The sequence below is a fragment of the Megalobrama amblycephala genome, linkage group LG4 (assembly GCF_018812025.1).
Source record: "Megalobrama amblycephala isolate DHTTF-2021 linkage group LG4, ASM1881202v1, whole genome shotgun sequence".
Classification (NCBI taxonomy): domain Eukaryota; kingdom Metazoa; phylum Chordata; class Actinopteri; order Cypriniformes; family Xenocyprididae; genus Megalobrama; species Megalobrama amblycephala.
In genome coordinates this window covers 6,235,920-6,258,751 of record NC_063047.1, presented here as the reverse complement: position 1 = coordinate 6,258,751, position 22,832 = coordinate 6,235,920, and the positions used below count along the sequence as shown (strand labels likewise).

Sequence of the window (22,832 nt, the reverse complement as noted above, 5' to 3'; positions counted from 1 at the left end):
AAGAAATTTCTTATTATTAAATTCAGAAAAAACTGATATCCTAATCTTTGGACCAAAAACTTCCTCACGAAAAAACCTTGAATACTCTCTAACACTTGACGGGTGCTCCATTAAATCTTCGTCCTCAGTTAGGAACCTGGGTGTGCTCTTTGATACCAATCTTTCATTTGAAAGTCATGTTTCTAGTATCTGTAAAACCGCCTTCTTCCATCTAAAAAATATATCTAAATTACGACATATGCTCTCAATGACAAATGCGGAACAGTTGGTTCATGCATTCATGACCTCAAGACTAGATTATTGTAATGCTCTACTGGGTGGTTGTTCTGCTCGGCTTTTAAACAGACTACAGTTGGTCCAAAATGCGGCAGCTAGAGTTCTTACTAGAACCAGAAAGTATGACCATATTAGCCCAGTTCTGTCAACATTACATTGGCTCCCTATTAAACATCGTATAGACTTTAAAATCTTGCTGCTTACTTATAAAGCTCTAAATGGTTTAGCTCCCCAATATCTAAGCGAGCTCTTGGTGCATTATAGTCCTTCACGTCTATTGCGATCTCAGAATTCAGGCCAGTTGATAATACCCAGAATATCAAAATCAACTGAAGGCGGCAGATCCTTTTCCTATTTAGCACCTAAACTCTGGAACAATCTTCCTAGCATTGTTCGGGAAGCAGACACACTCTGTCAGTTTAAATCTAGACTAAAAACACATCTCTTTGCTCTTGCATACACATAACACATTATCAATACATTAACATTTTTCAAATCCGTTAAAGGATTGTTACGCTGCAATAATTAGGTCAGCCGGAACCGAGAACATTTCCTATAACACTAGATATACCTGTACATCAGAATAAGAATGGCATCTACGCTAATATCAGTCTCTCTGCTTATCCTGAGGTTTGCCGGGTGCTGGATCCAGGCCGTATCCAGATCAGATGGAGAACCTGTGTCTGGACCTGACTACAACGTAGCCCAGGAGACAATGGGCCTACAGATCCAGTTCTGGCTGCATCTATAATTCAGATTTTTAAATCTCCGTATCCGCTTACATATATTTATATATAATCTATTTTTAATCTCCATAATAAAAATGTATAATTCAGATTTTGATCTCCATATCCATTTACATATATTATATATATCTTCCAAGGGGTTTTTTCCCTCCTAGGACTTTTTTCCCAGTGCTAGCATGCTGGGTTTTTCTCCTAGGGTTTTTTTTCCACCCCTGGGAGTCAGCCGACATTGGCTTAATGTAGCACCATCTTGTATATGTTACATATTACCACGCTTGCTTGTACAGCTTATTTTTAACCATTTCTCTTTTTTCTGTGCTCCTAATATGTAAAGCTGCTTTGAAACAATTACCAATTGTAAAAAGCGCTATATAAATAAATTTGACTTGACTTGACTTGACTTTAAACACAGATGAACCCAAGCAGAAATACATCAACATTGTACGTAGGCAACACTCACTAAACTGTTTTCAAATTAAACTGTGTAAACACACTGACAGAAACACTTCTTCATGATCTTCATGATCTTTCTTCTGGCCTAGTCATCCCACACCCGTTCCATTAGAGGTCGGCCTGTTGATACTTGCTAACAGTGGCCCAAAAGTTCCAGAGATCATTGAGTTGCTGGACTGTCAGGACCAACCTGACCAATACATCATGGTCTTGGAGCATCCCTCGCACTGCCAAGATCTGTGGGATTTTTTTGGAGAGTCATGGCGGCACCCTCAATGAGGACTTAACACAGTTTAATGACACAGGCAACAATGGCCGCTCACATGTGCTGTTGCCGTGGAGTTTTCCATCGTGACATTAAGTTGGAGAACCTGCTGATCAACACAGAAACATTTGAGGTCAAACTGATTGACTTCGGATGTGGGGATCTCCTGCAAGAATCTGCCTATGACGTCTTCTGTGGTATGTATGCATCAAACCTGTAGTTTTAGACCTCTAGTTTTAGAAGTTCTAGTGACAAGTTAAACTGGTATCATATAAACCAAATCTCACTTTTGAAGTAGTATTTTTTTAAATTAAAAAAAAAAAATTAAAAGAAAACATGCCGTGGGATTTCAAGCTTACCCATTAAACACAATCTCCTTCCTTCAGGCACTCGAAAGTACCGTCCACCTGAGTACTTCATAGATGGCAAGTACCACGGTAAACTAGCTGTGTGGTCTCTGGGAGTGCTCTTATTCTTGCTGGTGTGTGGACGCTTTCCAGAACCCAGAGACATGCAGATGATTGATGACGATGTCTGGTTTGGGCCTGGCTTGTCAAACGGTAAGATGGCATTTATCACAGCAAAGAAGAATCATACAAAACAAAGAAACAAGGAAAAAGTAACACCCGAGCCAAGTGGCTTTATAAAAGATGGATAATGTGGATGAATCAGGATTTTTTTCCAGATTTTCTAAATACTGCAGGTGTAAAGTTCAAAGTAATAATCTGACTTTCTTCCATTGTGCTGCACAGAATGCTTCTACCCAGGGACGTGCACAGGAATTTTGAGGGGCAGTTGCTCTGACCTAAAAAAAGGGCACTCCCCTACCAACACATCTCAACTCACGGGCTATATGAAGGACTGAGAATAACCGTGGTATAAGCGGAATAATTGACTCCGCTTCGAGTCCTGACCGAATCACCACCTCAGGTGTGCATTATTTTTCTAATAATTCAACGGCCCGTCGTCAATTATTCCTTACTTGAATCACAGCTTAAATAGTGTTTTGACATCGACAACCCAAGTGCATTTTACCTCAAACTTGCGTCTAGTTAACTTAAAGTAACAATCGCTTCTCGGGTCGACATTAACACACTGACAAAATTATATTCAGAATTAAAAATATTTTTATACCACTTTTTAATGTGTGATTGTGTAAAGGTTTTCACGAGATACCAACGTTTCGCGAACTTGCTTCCAACACTCGTTCTCATGGAGGCGCGGTGTGCGCGCGAGTATGTGAGAGAGACTCGTGAGTGATAGAAATGCTTTGGCAATACTTTGTAACAATTGTCATGCCAATAAAGCACTTTGAATTGAATTGAATTGACTCCTGAGTGAGAGACGCAGGGAAATGAAATGCAGCTGCAACGTTTGTTCTATGAAAGACATTGACAAAGACGAAAACTAAGGACAGTTTTGGTTAGTTATCGTTTTTTTGTAATGCCTCGTTTTTATTTTTATTTCAGTTAACGACGAGGTTTTTTCCCACCTAGTTTTCGTTTTTTCGTTTGTTTTCGTTAACGATTATAACCTTACTCACCTTTCCGACAACGTTAAGTCGTCTCACCCGACAACCGCGACAATCTCCTTCTAGTGCCGCTCATGCAGGCTCAGCTAAGGTGCCGGTCGCGTGCAGCGCTGCAGCCAAGTAAACAGAGTTTGCCCTTCCCCTACTGACTTTCACTTTCGGACGGGTGCCCGAATATGGAAGTGAATGAGGCTTTGCGATTTTTTTTATTTTTTTTATCTAGGCCTACGTGAAATTCTGCATCCATTGTACGATTTTTTTTATTTATTTTTTTCCACCTCGGAAGGGCAACGTGAGTCGAGAAGGGCATATGGGCAGTTGCCCGGGCAACCTGAGCAACCCCCCTGTGCACGTCCCTGCTTCTACCTGATTCGATCCCTCCTGCAGCAAAACCCAAGCTGACGGATTGATTTGAAGAAAATCATTTTCCATGAATGGTTTACGGTATTGAGCCTAAAATCAGATACAAATTTTGAAAATATATAAAATATATATATAAAAAATATATTCCTTTTTCATGAATTCCCTATTTTTTTCCCCCTTACAATTTATATTCTTTAAGAATGTTGGCTATGTATTTTTGTGCATTTGGTGAGGGTTTTTTTGTGTGTGTTTTTTGAGATGTCTTTTAATTCTTCTAATCGTAATGTAGACGTCAACATCTGGTGGCCTGACAAGTCGCATCCCTCCCGCCATGCCTTGGCTGGTGACCCTTGGCTTGTAGCAATCATATAAGCATCTGGCGATATTACTTGCCTAGGAAAAGAAAAAAAAAAACGCAGTCACAGCTGACTTTAGCCTCTCTTGGCCGCTCCAGAAGTTCATGTGGTCCCACAATGCTTAAGCAACTTAGTTTCAACAAGTTTCATAAGTTGCATAACTTCATATTTTTGTTTAACCTTTGTACTTTTTAATGAATTGTTCAAACTTGGCTGTTATTGTTCATTAAATATTATTGTTCAATAAATAATATTGGCATATCTGGTATTGAGAAACAGTCTGTGTGTTAGTGCTGGGAATAAAAAAAATAGTTTTTAACACCTTTTACATGACACTGTTTCTTTTCATGTCCATAGGGTAAAATAAAAAATCAGTTGCCATAAAAAATCTATTTCAGTTAAAAATAATTTCAGTCCTCCTTGTGTTCTCTGGTATACTTTCCTGAAGATCGAATCTTTCCCAACAGTCCTTGATTACCAATCAAGCAGGCATGAAAGTCTTTGCAAGACGTGTTTAAAGTTGTATTGTGTACACAGAAGCCCCTGCTATGTTTCCATCCTTTTGGGATATCGCATAAAAAAACACTAGATGGAAACTCAAGATAGAAAACAAAAAGCTCACAGGAAAAAGCATACATTACAACATAATCAGTTATTAATATTTCATTGGTTCTCTCATTTTTGCATGTGTTCATAATTTCTTTGTATGAAAGGCTGGCTACATATTGCACAATTTGGCATGTTTCATTGAAAAAACAAAAAACAAAAACAATGAACTTCAAGCATAACATAATGTGATTACAAAATCTTTAACACATTTTTAATAATATTTAAATAAAGGGTGAAGATGTCAAGTTTCATAGGCCGGACATCGCTTTTGGCCACTACTGTAACCTACAGAGAGAGAGTTTGACTCCCGGCTCATGCTCCTTTCCAGCCCCCTTTTCTCTCCCACTGTCAACTCTATTCTGTACTATACAAATAATAATGTTAAAAATGCCAACCAAAAAAAAAATTCTGGCAGTGAAAAGTGTGCGTGTGCATGTGCATGTGTGTGTACTTGTACAACTATCTTTGTGAGGACCAAGAAAGTAAAGTGAGGACATTTTGGGCGGTCCTCACTTTCTGAGACTCATTTAAAGGCCTGTTTGAGGGTCAAGACTTGGTTTTAGAGATAAGGTTATAATTAGGTAAATGGTAGGTTTAGGGTAAGAGTTCAGGTTAGGCACTTGTGATGGGGTAAGGAGCTAGAGATTGCATTGTGTCAATGAAAGTCCTCACAAAGATAGATGTACAAGAATGTGTGTGTGTGTGTGAGGGAGAGAGAGAGAGAGAGAGAGAGAGAGAGAGAGAGAGAGAGAAAAGTGAGGCTGTTTTATTACATTAATAATGGCAATAAGAGAGTTCACTGCTGGGGCAGAGGAGAAAGGTCACTTTTAACTATGAAAGATCCCTCTGAGCAGCCAGCTGCTCCAAATCTCCAACATGATCATTACAGTGTTTTCAAATTCCAGACTACCCTCTCTTTCTGTCTGCACTTCTAAAATATCAACATTTTAGGAGAAGATGGTGGTGCACTGTGGGTCAGCTGAGCTAGAGATGTTTTTCACCTGCTCTCCAAGACAGAAGTAGCACCCCTGGGACTCTCATCATGGTTCTGTCACAGCGGTCAATCAAAATCCATCTTGAGCTTCTTCTCAAAGTCAGCAAACAACAGATTGCTATCTATGAAAATAGTTATAGCCTGTTGTACTATGGGTATCAATACAATATCATTATGATAGTCTGTGCCAAAATTGTGTGACCAAACAATGAATTATAAAAGATTTTGTGATTAATTATTTTAATATCAAATTTCTTACAAAATTTAGTTTTTTCTCCATACAAAGTGTGCAGACAAAATTAAACTCTGCCCTGGAACATTTTTAACAGAATTATCAAATATTTATAGTCTTTCCTGACACTTGCTATCAGTGACATGAGGTTTGTCCCAGAGCGCATTACACATTTTCACCATTCTGTCATTAAAGATCATCTGCCGGGATTTTATGGAGGGAACGTTTCAGTGTACTGGAAGGATTTTGCGATTGAGACAGCCCTTATGCTGCCTTCACATCCCATCGGAAATGTCCTAATTCCCAATTCTAAAGCTGTGATACGAGCACATAGCATTCTAGTGGTATCTTGCCATAAAGAATATGATGAACATCAGGTTTATTCTTGCCTATTTATTGGGAGAATATTTAGCGTCCCATTCATTGACAACCATATAAACATTCACTGTGCTATCTAGATAGTCAGCTTGCTGGCGATTCTGGAATTGTGGTCAAATACAGGCTATTTTTGCTGTGTATAAAGCATCAACATCCCTCAAATGATTCTTCAAATATGTAAATATGCACTACTTTAATGACAAGGTGATGTAGATGTTGTGGAAAAACTAATAAAGAAACTAACAGCAGCAATCATTCTCCACTCTGCCATGTTTAAAGTATGTGGCACGCCCAACTCGGGAACTTGGGTATCAGAATTAATCCCGAGCTTCCCAGTGGTAATGCGATTTGAGAGGGTGTTCATTTTTGATTTTTAACTAGGAAACACGTTTTTACGATATTTCCGATAGTACAAGAAAGGCAGCATTAATTGATCTGACTCCCTGAACAGTGCAGAAGAAGCTGACTGAGACACAACCCCCAATATACTTCAAACGAAATCATGGAATGAACAGGTGTGACGTCAAAATCAGGCCAAAACATTGGTGTTCATTTCCAGAGTTCAGGCCTGATATATTCACAGTAAATTGTTATTCATTCTTCACTGAGAAAAAAACTTCGGAATACGTGACCAGCAACACAACATTCCGCTGCTGCCCACACGAGCGGCGTTTAGGTGAATATGTAAATAGTCCTGCAGGGATGATGTCAAAAATAATTCCCCAGTGGTTCCCTCGAGATGTTCCTGTGTTTTTTTTTTAATGGGGTGTAAAATATAAAAACCCCATTATGAAAACCCATAGCAAAAACCTTGAGGGAACCACTGGATAATTGGTCTTCTGGGTTTTGATGTCATCCCTGCAGTACTCTATATGTGCTGCATGCTTTCCGTTCAATAACAAAATAAACACACAAAAAAAATTACATTGTTGAGAAAACAATATTTAAGAACAGGGCCATCCTTAGGGCGGACTGAGCAACTGGCCCCGCGGTGACCGAACAGAGGGGGCCCCCACTTTCTCTAACTCGCACTGAGCCCCGTACCATGACAGCCCTGATTAAGAAAACGTCTGATCATAGCGATGTGGATGTTTGCACGAGCTATGCAATTCAGCACTCCAGTAAAGTCACGTCACATACAGCGACTCATTTGGGACATGGCTTTTGTGTCTGCTTTATATGGTGCTCATAAACTACATAACATTCAAAGTTGGACTGCTGTTCTTTTCATACTAACTATGTAGATGTCAGTTCCAGTCAAAACACATTTCATACTAGAAAACTTGAATTGCAGACAGATCTATTTAACCTGCTAAATATCCTTTGGGCATCGGCAACACATCAATGCTTCTCTCAAAATGTTTATTTGATAATTCAAACACATGACTGAGCACTGATTTGCCTCCGATTTTACAGGCTTTTTTAGGTTTCTCTTAGCAGTCTCCATAAACTGTTGTTGAGTGGAAAATCAGGGCTAAAGTCACATTTTGTGTGGTGGCATTAGTCTGTCATACTATTTAAAAGTTACACTGTAAAAAAAAAATCCCTGTAAAATTTATGGTAAAAAAAACGGCAGCTGTTGTTGCCAGAACTTTACCGTAAAGAATACCGATAGCAACGTTTTAGGTTTTATGGGACAGCACTTAGTTTATTGTCTATTTTACAGTTCAAAACCATATAATTTAAAGTTTTATATTGTAATAATTATGGTTCATAGCTGTTTATTTTACACACTGTAAAAAAAAAAAATCTGTTAAATTTACGGAAAAAAACCCGGCAGCTGTGGTTGCCAGAAATTTACCGTAAAAAGTATGGTAGCAACATTTTAGGTTTTACAGATTTAAATTAAATTTACAGTAAAAAACTTAACTGATATAATGTTAATTTACCAACCTATTGAAGTAGTAATATCTGTTTTGTACCGTAATACACTGACAACCACCAAACACAGTGATGATGAGTCACGTGATGAATCAAAGCTCATCACAAGCTGAAAAGGACAATACTAATATACAATACTAATATAATACTAATATATTAAAAATGCAATAAACATTAAGTGTACGGTTAGCCCTATTACAGTTATTCATCGTATATAGTACAGAAACTTTCTGTAAACCAATAAACTGTTTTTCACCATAGCATTTTTACAGTATTTTACCGTTAAAATCACGATCATTTTTTTACAGTGTAATGCAAGGGAAGGGAACATGACTTAATGAAAATCCATGTTGGAGGAGCTTGTGATAACTTGACTCAATACTGCACAAGTAGAAAAGAACTGCAGACAGCACAGGAAAGCAAAAGAATTTCTCAGCTTAGAATCTTTCTTCCTTGGAGATAACATCACAGAACATCAGAGAAGGAAGACACTGAGCCCGTCTCTAAAGAAGAGGCATTTGTGACCTGAATGTCAAAAGAACAATTGTTGTCTGCATTCCTGTATTTGATGTAGATATTGATGCCTGGAATCCTATCTCTGCTCACTTTTAGTCGGTTCAAATGACATTCTTGAGAGATGAGTGCTGCAGATCGCTCTCAGTGCCTCTATTAGTGATCAGAAGCACATATATCATAAACAGGTCCTGGTAACAGTACCTCTCTAAGATACCTTTGCAGCTGTTGCAATAAAAATGTTCTCTGAAAAGATGGAACCTGGAAGAAATTGGCTTAAGAGTTATTTAAACCATTTGATAGCTGAACTGTTACAGTTATCTGCATCATGAGTGTTCAGCTGTTTTATCATAATATAGTACATAATGTTTATGTTTACCCCAGTTCAGTTCAAATTCCGTATGTTGTTTCATTTGATATTTTGACTGAATGTTTTTCACAGGCAGAGCTATTAAGGCAAACCTCAAGGTATTTCTGATGATTCATCTCTGTCAATTATAGTTTGCATATTTTCATATTAATTTATCCAGTTACTGTCATCCTTTTCTCAGAGTGGAACTGATCAAACTTCTTTTCAGAACCTAATCATTACCAGAAATGCAAAATGAAAAAGAGAGAATCATTATCATTTTTTTAGATAAGGAAATATTCCATAGTGTGCCTTTGAATTACATAATGTTTAAAAAAAAAAAAAAAATGGAAGTAATTTTGAGAGTTTCAGAAATAATAAAGGACCATATTTTGTAGTCTGCGCTGGCTGAGAAGAATTTGATTAGTAATTTCTTTTTGATTGAGCTAGAATTAATCAAATGAAGTGAAGTGAGTGAATATTGATTGAAAGGTCATTTACAGTGTCTTTTAGTTCTAAAACATAGTTTGACAGAAACATATATGGTGATGATGATGAAAGAATTGTTATGTTGATCATTGTTGTTTTTTGATGGGATATTGCGGGGTGACACTAACAAATTAAAAATCATAGGACTTTGTATGGAAATGTTTTTGTCCCTAGGTTTTTAATCAGAGTCCTGCGTCAAAAAATGAACCATAAAAGGCATTTACCATCTTTATTACTGTAATTAGCAGTGAAAATAATCAAACTGATTGCACACAGTGATAGAAAATTTTAATATTGAGAAGTCTGGTTTAATCCCCATGAGAAGCCAGGCATGAGCCAACACCGGTGTATCTGAGGAAAGCACTTTACACCAGGTTGCTGTAGGGAGTTTCTCTATGCAGTGAGTGAAATTTTGGAAAAGAATTCTACTGATAATGTCTGTGAGTGAGGTGATAAATAGAGAATAAAGTCCAAATGACTTTAAACGAGCAGAATGTAGATTATGAGACACAGAACTTCTCAATGAGTTAAAATTATTTCAAATGAGTTAGAGGGAAATCTGCTGACGGAGGTGCTCACGGGACTCCGGGACACATTCCTATATTGTATGTGTAGGCCTGTGTAAAGGAGTGTCTGTGTGTGTGTGATCTCTGGCATGCTCGAGTGGGAGATTGAAAACACTGTTCGTTTTTGTTTTCTGTGTTTTTGATTCATAACAAGAGTGGGTGTGAGTTCTCAAGAGAGCTACTGATGACTAAACAGATGTGTATCTGTTTGCCTGCAGGGGTCTAATATAATACTCAGAAACCGAAATGAGGTGTCAAATCTTTCATGTTTTAGTGTGTCATCTTTTTTTTTTTTCGTTTGTTTTTGTTTGTTTTTTGTTTTTAATTTGGTTTTGTGTTCATGCCATCTCACACTGGCTTAATTTAATTTCATTTAAACTGTTGAAGTTATCATGTACATAAATGCACACATTATACGTTCATTGTGTATTGCGATTTACAGCAGGTGTCCAGTCAGTGATCGTATATGGTAATTGTTAAGAGAAGGGTTTCCTAAACTTTGGTTTGTGAGTTTATAAAAATGTGAAATTAAATAAAAGATAAGATAAAATGAATTTAATATAAAAACAGTCAAAACAAAATATTTAATTGGCTTATCTGCATGTCATAATACCATCAATCAACATCAATTGAATGTTGGTTGAATTATTGCAATGTTAACCTACTTGTAGTATGTTTGTAACAAATATTGTTGGGGTTTTGTTTAAATTGTCTACAAATATGTGATGTTAATCATGGCTTTGCAATACACAGCAAAGCTTTAATGAAGCTATAGCTGATTTTGAATATATTTTGAAGTGTTAACAATGACCGCTACATTAAAGGATTAGTCCACTTTTAAATAGACACTTTTCCTGATAAATTTACTCACCCCCATGTCATCCAAGATGTTCATGTCTTTCTTTCGTCAGTCGAAAAGAAATGAAGGTTTTTGAGGAAAACATTCCAGGATTATTCTCCTTATAGTAGATTTCAATGGCTACCAACAGGTTGAAGGTCCAAATTATAGTTTCAGTGCAGCTTCAAGGGCTTTAAACGATACCAGACGAGGAATAAGGGACTTATCTATCGAAATGATCGGTCATTTTCGAAAAAAATACAACCGTTTATGCTTTATAAACAAAATATCGCCGTGAACGTACTTTCTGCTGACCGATCGTTTCGCTAGATAAGACCCTTATTCCTCGTCTGGTATCGTTTAAAGCCCTTGAAGCTGCACTGAAACTGCAGTTTGGACCTTAAACCTGTTGGTAGCCATTGAAATCCACAAGGAGAATAATCCTGGAATGTTTTCATCAAAAACCTTCATTTCTTTTCGACTGACGAAAGAAAGACATGAACATCTTGGATGACATGGGGGTGAGTAAATTGATCAGGAAAAGTGTATTTAAAAGTGAACTAATCCTTTAAGTTGTTTACCTTCCAGAGAGTCTGTGTTCACTCAAAAATGAAAATGTTGTCATTGCTCCAACCAACAAAAAACACAATAAAAGTGGTCCATATATACTATATTCCAAGTCTTAAGAAGTGATATAATAGTTCTGTGTGAAGAGATTTAAATTTAACCTCACAAATCTCCTTCATCCTTTCTTAATTAGAAATGGTGTAATGTAATTCTGGCTAGCATCTCCTTTTGTATTACACAGAAGAAAGAAAATAATAGGACGTTGGAATGACATTAGGGTGATCCCTTTAAAGTTTGCCATGGTGTGCTGTGCCCTGTGAGGTCTCTGTTCTGACAGCAGATCCGGCTGGGCTTCTCTGCTTTTCCCGCTGTGTGTTAGCATTTAGCGCTAGCTACAGTGGTATGCAGAGAATCTCTTCTCTTGGCCAGCTGAAATATGGCCTTGTAGCCCCTCCCTATCTGCCTCTTCAAGCCGCTGAGCTCCAGACCATCAGACTCTCAGAGAGCCGTTAATCTGCATAGACTCAAAGAGCAACCTTCATGGGTGTTCACCCTTGACCTTTTGTACCTGACCCTCAGTGTGGCTACCTGTGAACATGGCTTTTATCAACTGTCTAAGAGCACTCGTCAACCAGGCTAAGGTAAGACAGAGAGACTCTATCTAAGAGTCGAAACTGCTCTGTGTCATAGGCACTGAGCACTAACAAAAAGTATCAAAAGTTACCATGGTGTTGCCATGTTTTTAGGCATTTTTGGACATGCCATATGAATATCATATAAACTGTTATAGTACCATCACACTTTCTGTGTAAGGGAAACAACTTTCAAATGTCAGTTAAGGGTAAACGTTTTCATTTTTGAAAAGGAATGTTTTGTATAATAAACTATGTGAATAGTTGTTAGAAGTCACTTTTTTGAGCATGTGTAAGTAAGTGTTTGGGCTGATGCAGTGGGCGTAGGAAATTATCATTTGCTGCACTGGACTCACTCACTCACTGGCTGGCCATAGTGAGAGCCAGCCAAAACTCTGTTACCAGGGCAACGTCTTTTTAAAAGCACCCTTTCAGCTTTTCCGCATTGCTCAGCCAATGGGCTACACTGCAAAACCCATGACATCACAACGTTCCTAAGTGAAAGATCCTGATATATTTACTTTTTTTCCGTTGCAGACTTAGGATACAGTGGAATGTCTGTTCAACTGAAATTACTGGAGAAACACACTTTGATTCAGAGGCACACTCAACAAACTCTGCAACTCTAACAATTTCCTTAATTTAAGGATAACAGAAAATTACAAAATTAATCTTAATAGTTCACCCAAAACCAAATTACATTTTGTCATCATTTTACACAATATTCTTCCTTGTGTAAAACACAAAGTGAAATGTTGGGCAGAATGTCAGAGTTAAAATAAATATACTGTACTATATATTTGTACTATGTTTGTGTCTATACACACACAGTGAGATTATTTGAGAAATATGTAAATGCTTTCTATAATATTGTTTAAAATGTAATTTATTCCTGTGATGGAAAAGCTGAATTTCCAGCAACATTACTCCAGTCTTCAGTGTCACATGATCCTTCAGAAATCATACTAATATGCTGATTTGCTGCTCAAGAAACATTTCTCATTATTATCAATGTTGGCAACAGTTGTGCTGCTTAATATTTTTGTGAAAACTGTGATACATGTTTTTGTGAAGTTCAAAACAGCATTTATTTGAAATAGAAACCATCTGTAACATTATAAATGTCCTAGTCATTTTTGATCACTTGCCTCATTGCTTAAAAAAGCATTAAATAATAAAAAAAATATCGTGCCAATCTCATATATAAGCCATATAAAGCTATTTGACATTGAATTTAGTCTGAATTTAGTCTGTATAGCCTTACAGTAGGCCTATAAAAAATGTATTTCAGACATCCTTGTTGAGGGTTTATTTTATCAAGCAGATGCTGAAGCACAAAGTGGGAGTGCCTAGAGAAAAACAGACACAGATCCTGTTGTTAGATTTCATGAAATATGATTGAAACATTTCCCCTGACGTTTCAGAAGCTGACCTGCTGTCGTGTCCAGCGCTCAGGTAAGGACGTGAGATTCTATTATAGCTGAATGGCTTTACTACTAACCACATTATTATGGCACCTGCTAGAGCACCTAGAAAAGACTACAAGTGTACATTATTTAGAGTGATGTGGACACAATTCAGCCTGAAGCGACCTACTAAGGAATGGTTCTATATTTAACTGTCTTTAATATAAAACACTCTGACACTACTTTCATGATATTTCATAATCTATAGTTTGAGCTGTTCTCCTTGCCCTCCTTGCCCTCTACCCTCTCTGTGCAGTCATCTACTGTAGATGTCACCCAGTTGCATTTTAGGAAAGTAATGGTAGGATCACATGACACAGAAAGTAGATCATACTATTTTTAACACACCTCAGATGGCATGGTAGATATCTAGCCTAATGTGTAATTATTCACCACAGACTATGAGGCACAAGGGTTCCTTATGTGTGCCATTTTTGGAGCCACTCTCTGGAAGTGCTTGAATCTATAAAAACATAATTAAAAGTTATAGCTTTATATTTATTTTTATATGTATATGTTTTATGTGGATGATTACCTGCTGATCTTTATGGGAACATTAAAATAAGACTAGAAGTCTTTTCTTGTTTTAGTTTAAAAATGATCGGACTAACAAATATTACATATTTTAGGGCACACAGTGTCCAGTTTCTGCTGGGACATTGTGGTTATGCTTTATTTGACTCTAATCAGTATTTTATGAATGTTTGTAGTTCATCCTAGTTTGCAAGGGTCCCCATAAACTATGCAAATGAATAAGCTCATCAAACAAACTAATGTGTGTGTGGCTGTTTTTGGTGTAAATTACACACACAGACAAGCCATCTTCAGTCCACATGGGTGATACCTCTTTTTTTTTTTTTTTTGTTAAATAATGTAAGTGTCTTTCCTCTTAATGGTTATTCACTCAATGTGATTGCTTCATCTCGTCACTGTTCAATCTCTGGCATGTGAACGAACTTTAGAAATGTTCTTCCCATTGATCTTCAGATTAGATCTTTATTGAGTCACATAGTTTGGTCAAGCACTATACCATAAGTGTGAGATATTTACTTTGTATATTTACACTGTCATTCAGATCAAAGACAGGAAAAAGTATCAGTCCACAATGGCAGATACCAGGAGCCTCTAGGCATCAGGCCAGGTTTTTAATTTGTTGTTACATTCACCCTGTTATGGCAGGATCAACCCTTTTATGATTTTTTAAATCAGATACAGGACATGTATGTGAAATAATTATTAAGATTTTTTTTAGACAAAAAATATGGCATGTCAAATAAGATTTGAGGACACTTTATCGCTTGATTAATGCAAAAAGTTTATATTAGACGAATATTAGGTTATTTTTGTCCATAGCACAACATTTTGACTCAGTCTTTTTAAAATGTTTCTGTAAATAATAACATTTAAGTTTAAACATAATAAACTTGACCTATGTGCAATTAACGTGCCCTTAGTTTGCATGACGAAACATAAAAAATACATATATATATAAACATCAAACAGCTGTTAAAAAAAGTCCGCTAGGCGTCATAACGGAAACTACCAGTCCAGTACAGTCAAAAGACGCACACGTGAAGAGACTTCATGTCCCGTGATGCTTAGCGGTTTGAATGGTTACACGGCAGCGTCCACGGAAACTTCTTTTAATTAGAGTATTTTAAAGAAATGAAACGATAGCGCTAACATAATGAGGGAGCAGCATGAATAACCACTGCTCCGTCTCAAGATTAAGACCTCGAACGCATCAAGAGTCTCAGAAAGAAGTAGTCCAGGGTTAGAAGTTGGGTTCAGAAGTCAGGAGAGAGTTAGCGAAGGAGTTTGGAAATGGATAAAAGCTGCAATGGCCAACAGACGCGATCTCTAACTTCACACTTCAGACAATCTACATACAGAGCCCTGACTTTACTACGGAGGAAGGCGAAACAGCGGCAGATAGCGGGTAAGTTATGCAGAGAGACGATTGTTTTTGCGGAGAGTAGGATTTTCTTAAGGAGTGAGTGTGAGACGGCAACGAGTCAGTCTATTATAATCTTCCAGAAGGGCTCGAAAGTCTGTCCAAGTATGCTTTATACGATTATGAGTGTTTCATTTAATAACAAATGAGATATGTTTGTTAAATCATAAAATATGTAATGAAATATTGTATAATCGATATTTATGTGTATCACTGGCTCCGTTGCAGTAATGAAACGAACCCTTGAGGTTTTCCCCCATGCATCGCTGAACCCTCTGAAATTTACCCTGGTAACCATGGTTTCTGCCAATAGCATGTTTAGTAAAGATTGATTACTTCTATCTCCTTAGAAGGTGTTAGAATTTTATTTCCATGTTAATTAATTTATTTTTGATGACAGCCGGCTAATACAAAGTTCATTAAGTCTGTTTATCAGCTATAATACGTCTACTTGAGTGTGCACGCGCTGCCACGTTTTTGCAAGCAGCTGAAATAAAAGATCTATTCATTTGTTAAAAGGCCAACAACCGCACGCACGCGACTGTGGAAAATGCATGTATTGAGAGGTAGGTGTGAGTGAGGCAGTGAGAGATCAGTTTACAGTACACCACTCTCCTTGAGTTTATACTGGATGTGTCTCGGTAGGTAGCCTACATAATAAGCTTCCTCCCTAGATAGATAGCTGCTGCACGTGCATGTGATGCTCAGAAGTGCGGTTTAGGTTGGTACCTCAGTAGGTTTGGAGACATAGTTACTGTCTGTGCTGAAATATACATTAAAGTAGCTCTGCTAATAACTACTTTGGTTGCCCACAAAGCTTTTATCTGGAGAAAGAAAAAGTGTGAGAGAATCTGAAATTGCCTTCAATTAACATAACTTACATATCTGTGTGTTCTCATGTTTGGTCTTATAACAATCCCTACATTTTCTTTTTTTTTTTGATTTATGAGGCCACTTTCTGCTGATCTCATTACAAACATGACAGTGCTAGTTTCCAATTTCCATAGAGACTTTGATTATCTTAATGAGTTTTCCAGTTGCTGCAATTAACCCATTTTGGAAGTGCACCTCCTGTCTTTAGAAATAGTTGCCTTGTGCCAGAGGACTTTTATCATGTTGAATTGTTTGCCCCAGAAGACAGGAATGCGTTTGTTATTTTGGAAGGGATTTTGGACATTAAACTGAAGAGTTTCAAAGGTCAACTGCTTTTATAAAGATTTTCCATTTCCTCTTTTATGTGATTAGTTTGATGAGCTTATGATGAGCATGTGAGGATCATGTTTCTGATGACTTAAAGGCTAAAGCATCATATTCGTTCAATTTAACTCTATTTTTGGAATTTCTTCAAAAAATTTTCTTCACTATTTTTGGAATTTCTTCCCAAAATTGTCTTGCATCCCGCAGCGGTTTACTGTCTCACATTAATTCACATCAGTACACATCCACATCAAATAAGACACTACAATAGACTAGAGTTGTCACGATACCAAAATTTTGACTTCGATACGATACCCAACTTAAATATCACGATACGGATACTTAAACGATACTATGGCAAAAACCTAAAACAGCAGGAAAAGTAAATAAATAACATATGACTTCTTTCTTCACCAGTGTGCAGGCTGATAATTCTGGATTTGAGCTTCATTGCCGTGAAGTTACAGAGTTGGATTTAATATAATTTTTAATGTTTATTATTTTATGCTCAAAGTTGAAAATTATTTAGATTATTACTGTAAATTATCAAGATTATTTTAAAAGTGAGATTACTGAGTAAAATAAATAAATAACTCTCATTTAAAGGTGCCATCGAATTGAAAATTGAATTTACCTTGGCATAGTTGAATAACAAGAGTTCAGTACATGGAAATGACATACAGTGAGTCTCAAACTCCATTGTTTCCTCCTTCTTATATAAATCTCATTTGTTTAAAAGACCTCTGAAGAACATGTGAATCTCAACATAACACCGACTGTCACGTAACAGTCGGGATCATTAATATGTACGCCCCCAATATTTGCATATGCCAGCCCATGATCGAGGCATTACACAAGGGCAGCCAGTATTAATGTCTGGATGTGCACAGCTGAATCATCAGACTAGGTAAGCAAGCAAGGATGATAGCGAAAAATGGCAGATGGAGCAATAATAACTGACATGATCCATGATAACATGATATTTTTAGTGATATTTGTAAATTGTCTTTCTAAATGTTTCGTTAGCATGTTGCTAATGTACTGTTAAATGTGGTTAAAGTTACCATCGTTTCTTACTGTATTCACGGAGACAAGAGCCGTCGCTATTTTCATTTTTGAACACTTGCAGTCTGTATAATGCATAAACACAACTTCATCCTTTATAAATCTCTCCAACAGTGTAGCATTAGCCATTAGCCATGGAGCACCATCAAACTCATTCAGAATCAAATGTAAACATCCAAATAAACACTGTACTTACGCGATTAGACATGCTGCATGACGAACACTTTTTAAAGATCCATTTTGAGGTTTATATTGGCCGTTTGAACTTTGTTTATGCAGTGGTAGTCGAGAGCTCGGGAGGGGGCAGAGAGCGCCTGATTTAAAGGGGCCGCAACCTGAATCGGCGCATTTCTAATTATGCCTGAAAATAGGCAGTTAAAGAAATCAATTAAAAAAAATCTATGTGGTATTTTGAGCTGCAACTTCACAGACACATTCAGGGGACACCTTAGACTTATATTACATCTTGTAAAAAAACGTTCGATGGCACCTTTAATGTTTGAGAGCATAAACATAATGCTGGTATCACATTCACTAACCTGTCGCTCTTTAAATTCTTTGTACATATCGGGATTTTTGTCGGCAAGATGCTTTTGACTCCCTTCGCTTGTGTTATTTTGTAACATCTTTTGCAGACGGGCTTTGTGGTGTCCATGGGCTTGCCCTGACTGTCGGCAATGTAAGCAAAATAATGCCATTATTTCACTTTGTGCATCTGCTTTCTCAACAATTTGTGGACGGTCTGCAAGAGCACCTGTATTTGCAACCATACATCTCGTTTCATCACCATAAAAGTCGTTGCGCAGTTGAGAGGAATAAAGACACACTCAATGTGCCTTAGAAGCAGCGCGCTGCATGCACACTGCCCCCTGCTGTCGCACATTAGGAAATACAGCTGGTACTCAAAGTACCGGTACTAATAAAATGAAGATCACTTTTAAAAGCAGGGTATTGCGATACCTTTCTAGTACCGGTACATCGTGCAACACTACAATAGACTACGGCTGGACGATATGACCTAAAATTAAAATCTCAATTAATTGAACATTTTACCTCAATTACGAATTAATGAATGATTATTAATCGTGACTTTTTTTTTTTTTTTTTTGCCCTCATAATTAACCAGCCAAAGCGTGAAAGCACATTTGAATTTAGCAGAGTGCTCCAACATAACTTGAATTAGTCATACCATCTCTTTTAATTTTGAAGCTGTGGGTTGTAAGTAGTTACTTCAAAAGTAGAAAAATATATGCTATAACTTTTTGAGTTTCAAAGCTACTTTAGCGATAAATCACAGCGTTGACAACGAGTTTCTGCGATCCTCTCTGTGCACAAGATCTTCACGTGATGTGCGAGCTATTGTGTGCCGCAATGCATCAGTGCAGTAGCTCAGTATAATGAATGATACACATCCAATGGTCTAAAATAGCTTAAATGTCCAAACTGGCAAGCCTTTAAACCAAGCAGCAACCTCTCTTTGTTTCTCTTGAAGCCAATACAGAAGTGACTTAAACTGCAATTCATCGCCTGGCTGCTAGAGACAGGCTCCAAAAGAGAGCAGAATCTCATTGAGCCCCATGTTAAAATGCCCAACTTTACAGCAGAAAGAAACATGTTTACAGGCTGGTACAAATTGTGGTTTGTACCAATTGTGGTTTTGGTCTATATAATTTTGCCCTTCATGACAACTGTGAGGGGGGTGTTTTTTTTTTTGTTTTTTGTTTTTTTTAATCCATTTAAATTATATTAAGCCTTAAAGTTCTGCATAATTAAAGGATTAGTCCACTTTCAAATAAAATTTTCCTGATAATTTACTCACCCCCATGTCATCCAAGATGTTCATGTCTTTCTTCAGTCGAAAAGAAATTAAGGTTTTTGATGAAAACATAGGACATACAGCGTAAGCTTTTTGAAGAATACGGAAAGCGGAAGCACATGCAAGGCAATCATTTGTGTTTATAAAGCATATACAGTTGTATTTTTTTCCGAAAATGACCGATCGTTTCAATAGATAAGACCCTTATTCTTCGTCTGGTATCGTTTAAAGCCCTTTGAAGCTGCACTGAAACTGTAATTTTGACCTTCAACCATTTGGAGGCCATTGAAGTCCATTATAAGGAGAAAAATCCTGGAATGTTTTCATCAAAAACCTTAATTTCTTTTTTACTGAAGAAAGAAAGACATGAACATCTTGGATGACATGGGGTGAGTAAATTATCAGGAAAATTTTATTTGAAAATGAACTAATCCTTTAAGGGCGCAGCCACTTGAGTGACAGGTGGATTGTCGCTGCTGTCACTACTGGCCGTTTGTCTGCTGCCGTCACGTCACCTCAGCTCCACTCACGTCCCACCAGCTTTAGCTTTAAAATGCTCTTCAGAAACCTACGGGTGATATCACGGACACTTCGTCCATATTTATTTACAGTCTATGCTTTAAACGCATACAAATGACAAACTTTTGTGAGGATGTATGCGAAAGTGATCTCACTTTGGGGATCGCCGCTGTCTGTGTGTGTTGACTCAGTGTTTGAGTTTGCCTCGGTGTTGCTTCCATGCCGTTGACTGGACGGGTCAGAGTCACATGTCTACATATGCAGTAGTATGTTTTAAGGGGAAAGTATTAACAGTATTAAAAAAACAAAAATGACCGACATGGGAAAATTACATCAGTTAGAAGTTCTGAATTTCGGTTTTGATTACTTTTCCAGCCCTACAATAGACACCACTTGGAGAAAAAAAAAAAAAAAAAAAAAAAAAAAAAATATATATATATATATATATATATATATATAAGTATGTTAATACACATTCATTCTTCAGAGGCCTACTTAGACCCCCAATTCTGGTTTATAACTTTTACCAAATGATGAACAAAAGATTTCCGTAATCTGTTCATTCTGGCATATGATACTCTGTCTTTGGTTTGATGTCAAAAGTTGATATTCTTCTTATAGATTATGGGAAGAGTCAGACATAATTTTACCTCTCAGGGACAACTTTTTTTTTTGTGTACAACTCATTAAAACTTGGCTCAAGCATTTGGCCCACAATCTTAGGACAAATATCAGTCTATAAAAAGTATATATCATAAAATGTATATAATAAATAAAATATATAATTTTATTTTTTCATATTTATTTTAATGAGGCAAAAGTCAAAGTTAGTTAAAGGGATAGTTCACCCAAAAATGAAAATTTGATGTTTATCTGCTTACCCCCAGGGCATCCAAGATGTAGGTGACTTTGTTTCTTCAGTAGAACACAAATGATGATTTTTAACTCCAACCGTCGCGGTCTGTCAGCCAAATAATGCGTGTAAATGGGAAAAACATGACAGACAAATTCAAATTAAACCCTGTGGCTCGTGAGGACACATTGATGTCCTAAGACACGAAACGATCGGTTTGTGCGAGAAACCGAACGGTATTTATATAATTTTTTTTTACCTCTAAAACATTATTTGGCTGACAGACCGTGACGGTTGGAGTTAAAAATCATAATTTGTGTTCTACTGAAGAAACAAAGTCACCTACATCTTGGATGCCCTGGATGTAAGCAAATAAACATCAAATTTTCATTTTTGGGTGAACTATCCTTTAACAGTGAGAATTGGACTCTAATCTGATCTGAAGTGACCTTTTGTTTTTTTTGTTTTTTGGAGCTGTGTCTTTAAAGAGTCTTATGTAAATGCACTCTTTGCATGTGAAATGAGATAAAAAATATTGAGCTCATGTTGTTCTGTTGAATTTGTGGACCTTCATTCGATAACTTTGAAAAGCTTCATTGTACTGTGCATTTCACATTCACAAGACAAACAATGTTCAAACTGTTAAAATCAGACTGAAATGATTAAGTATCTTGTACAAATAAACTAGCGATTAGTTTCAAATGTTGGGATAATTCCGAAGAATTTGTAGAGTGGAAGATATATGACATGACCCTTCTGAATGCAGGCAGTGAGCTTGTCATGTGCTGGTGTGGCTTTTTGGTTTGAGCCTGTGGATGGTCATGTCATGATGATACAGTAGTAACATAGAATATCAGCTGAGAGGAAGCAAGCATGGAAATCCAGTGTTGCAACATAAAAAAAGTACATGAAAAGTTCCTACTTCCATATCTCCAGGTCTTCTTTTTATCCTATTACAGAAATAAAGATATTATAATAAACATAACTGACACCAACTTTGTTACATCCATTCCAGACAGTAAGAGAGATCCAATACTCTATGGGGTCCTAATGTTGTCAAGCTTGATGCCTTAGCTACTTCCTTGGTGCCTCAGAGTTATTAGATGAGATTAATGTTGAGTGTTATAGGTCAGGTGAAATAAATGTTGTCTGTAAGTCTGTCTGTCTATATATATATATATATATATATATATATATATATATATATATATATATATATATATATATATATATATATATATATATATATATATATATATATATATATATATATATATATCTTGTGCTACTTATTTTGAATAATTTAAACATTACAACAAAGCAGCATAAATTTGATAGTAAATTGTAGTTCAACGCTGAATATATATTTACTAAGAAATAAGTACAATCAAATGTTTCATTGTCTTTCTTACAGTAAAATGTATTAAATAAAATTAAAATATAATGTGCAAATAAATGACTAAATGACATCAATAACTATTTTGAATAGCTTTACGATGTAAACCTAACAAAGGACATTAATATTACATATATAATTATTATATATAATAAATACATTACCGTTCAAAAGTTTGGGGTCAGTAAGTTATTTGTTGTTGTTTTTTTGTTTTTTTTAACTTGGCAAGGATGCTTGCTGTTTTCAGTAACTGTTTTTAATGTTAATGATAATAAGAAATGTTTCTTGAGCACCAAATCAGTAGTTTAGAATAATTTCTGGTGGACCATGTGACACTAGCTATGTTTCCATTCAAAGTTGTGAATTTAACTTAAGCACAAAATTCGAATGTCACATAAAACATTTTCAAATAATGCAGCATTTCCATCCCATGTTTTCAAGAGAACAAAATCGTCACTTCCTGGGAAATTGGCGCAAAGTATCTGTAATAAAACTGGAAGTTTCTGCAATTGGGGAAGCCACTGTGGC

At 36.6% G+C, this 22,832-nt stretch overlaps 1 protein-coding gene and 1 pseudogene across 4 annotated transcripts in view; both read left to right on the top strand.

Annotated features, from left to right (window-relative positions):
• The first annotated feature begins 1,547 nt into the window (after positions 1-1,547).
• Positions 1,548-2,783, top strand: LOC125266062 (annotated as a pseudogene).
• A 9,127-nt stretch (positions 2,784-11,910) lies between these two features.
• stard8 (StAR-related lipid transfer (START) domain containing 8) overlaps positions 11,911-22,832 on the top strand; it is an 82,537-nt gene continuing 71,615 nt past the window's right edge. Inside the window, exons 1-2 of one of the 4 annotated variants that reach the window (XM_048187032.1) lie at positions 11,911-12,047; positions 13,463-13,493. In XM_048187032.1, the coding sequence (XP_048042989.1) occupies positions 12,003-12,047; positions 13,463-13,493 (76 nt within the window). In that variant the 5' untranslated portion in view covers positions 11,911-12,002. Of the gene's footprint in view, positions 12,048-13,462; positions 13,494-15,027; positions 15,444-15,993; positions 16,025-22,832 lie in introns of those variants that run through there. The other 3 variants (XM_048187031.1, XM_048187029.1, XM_048187034.1) reach the window with 3 other exon arrangements.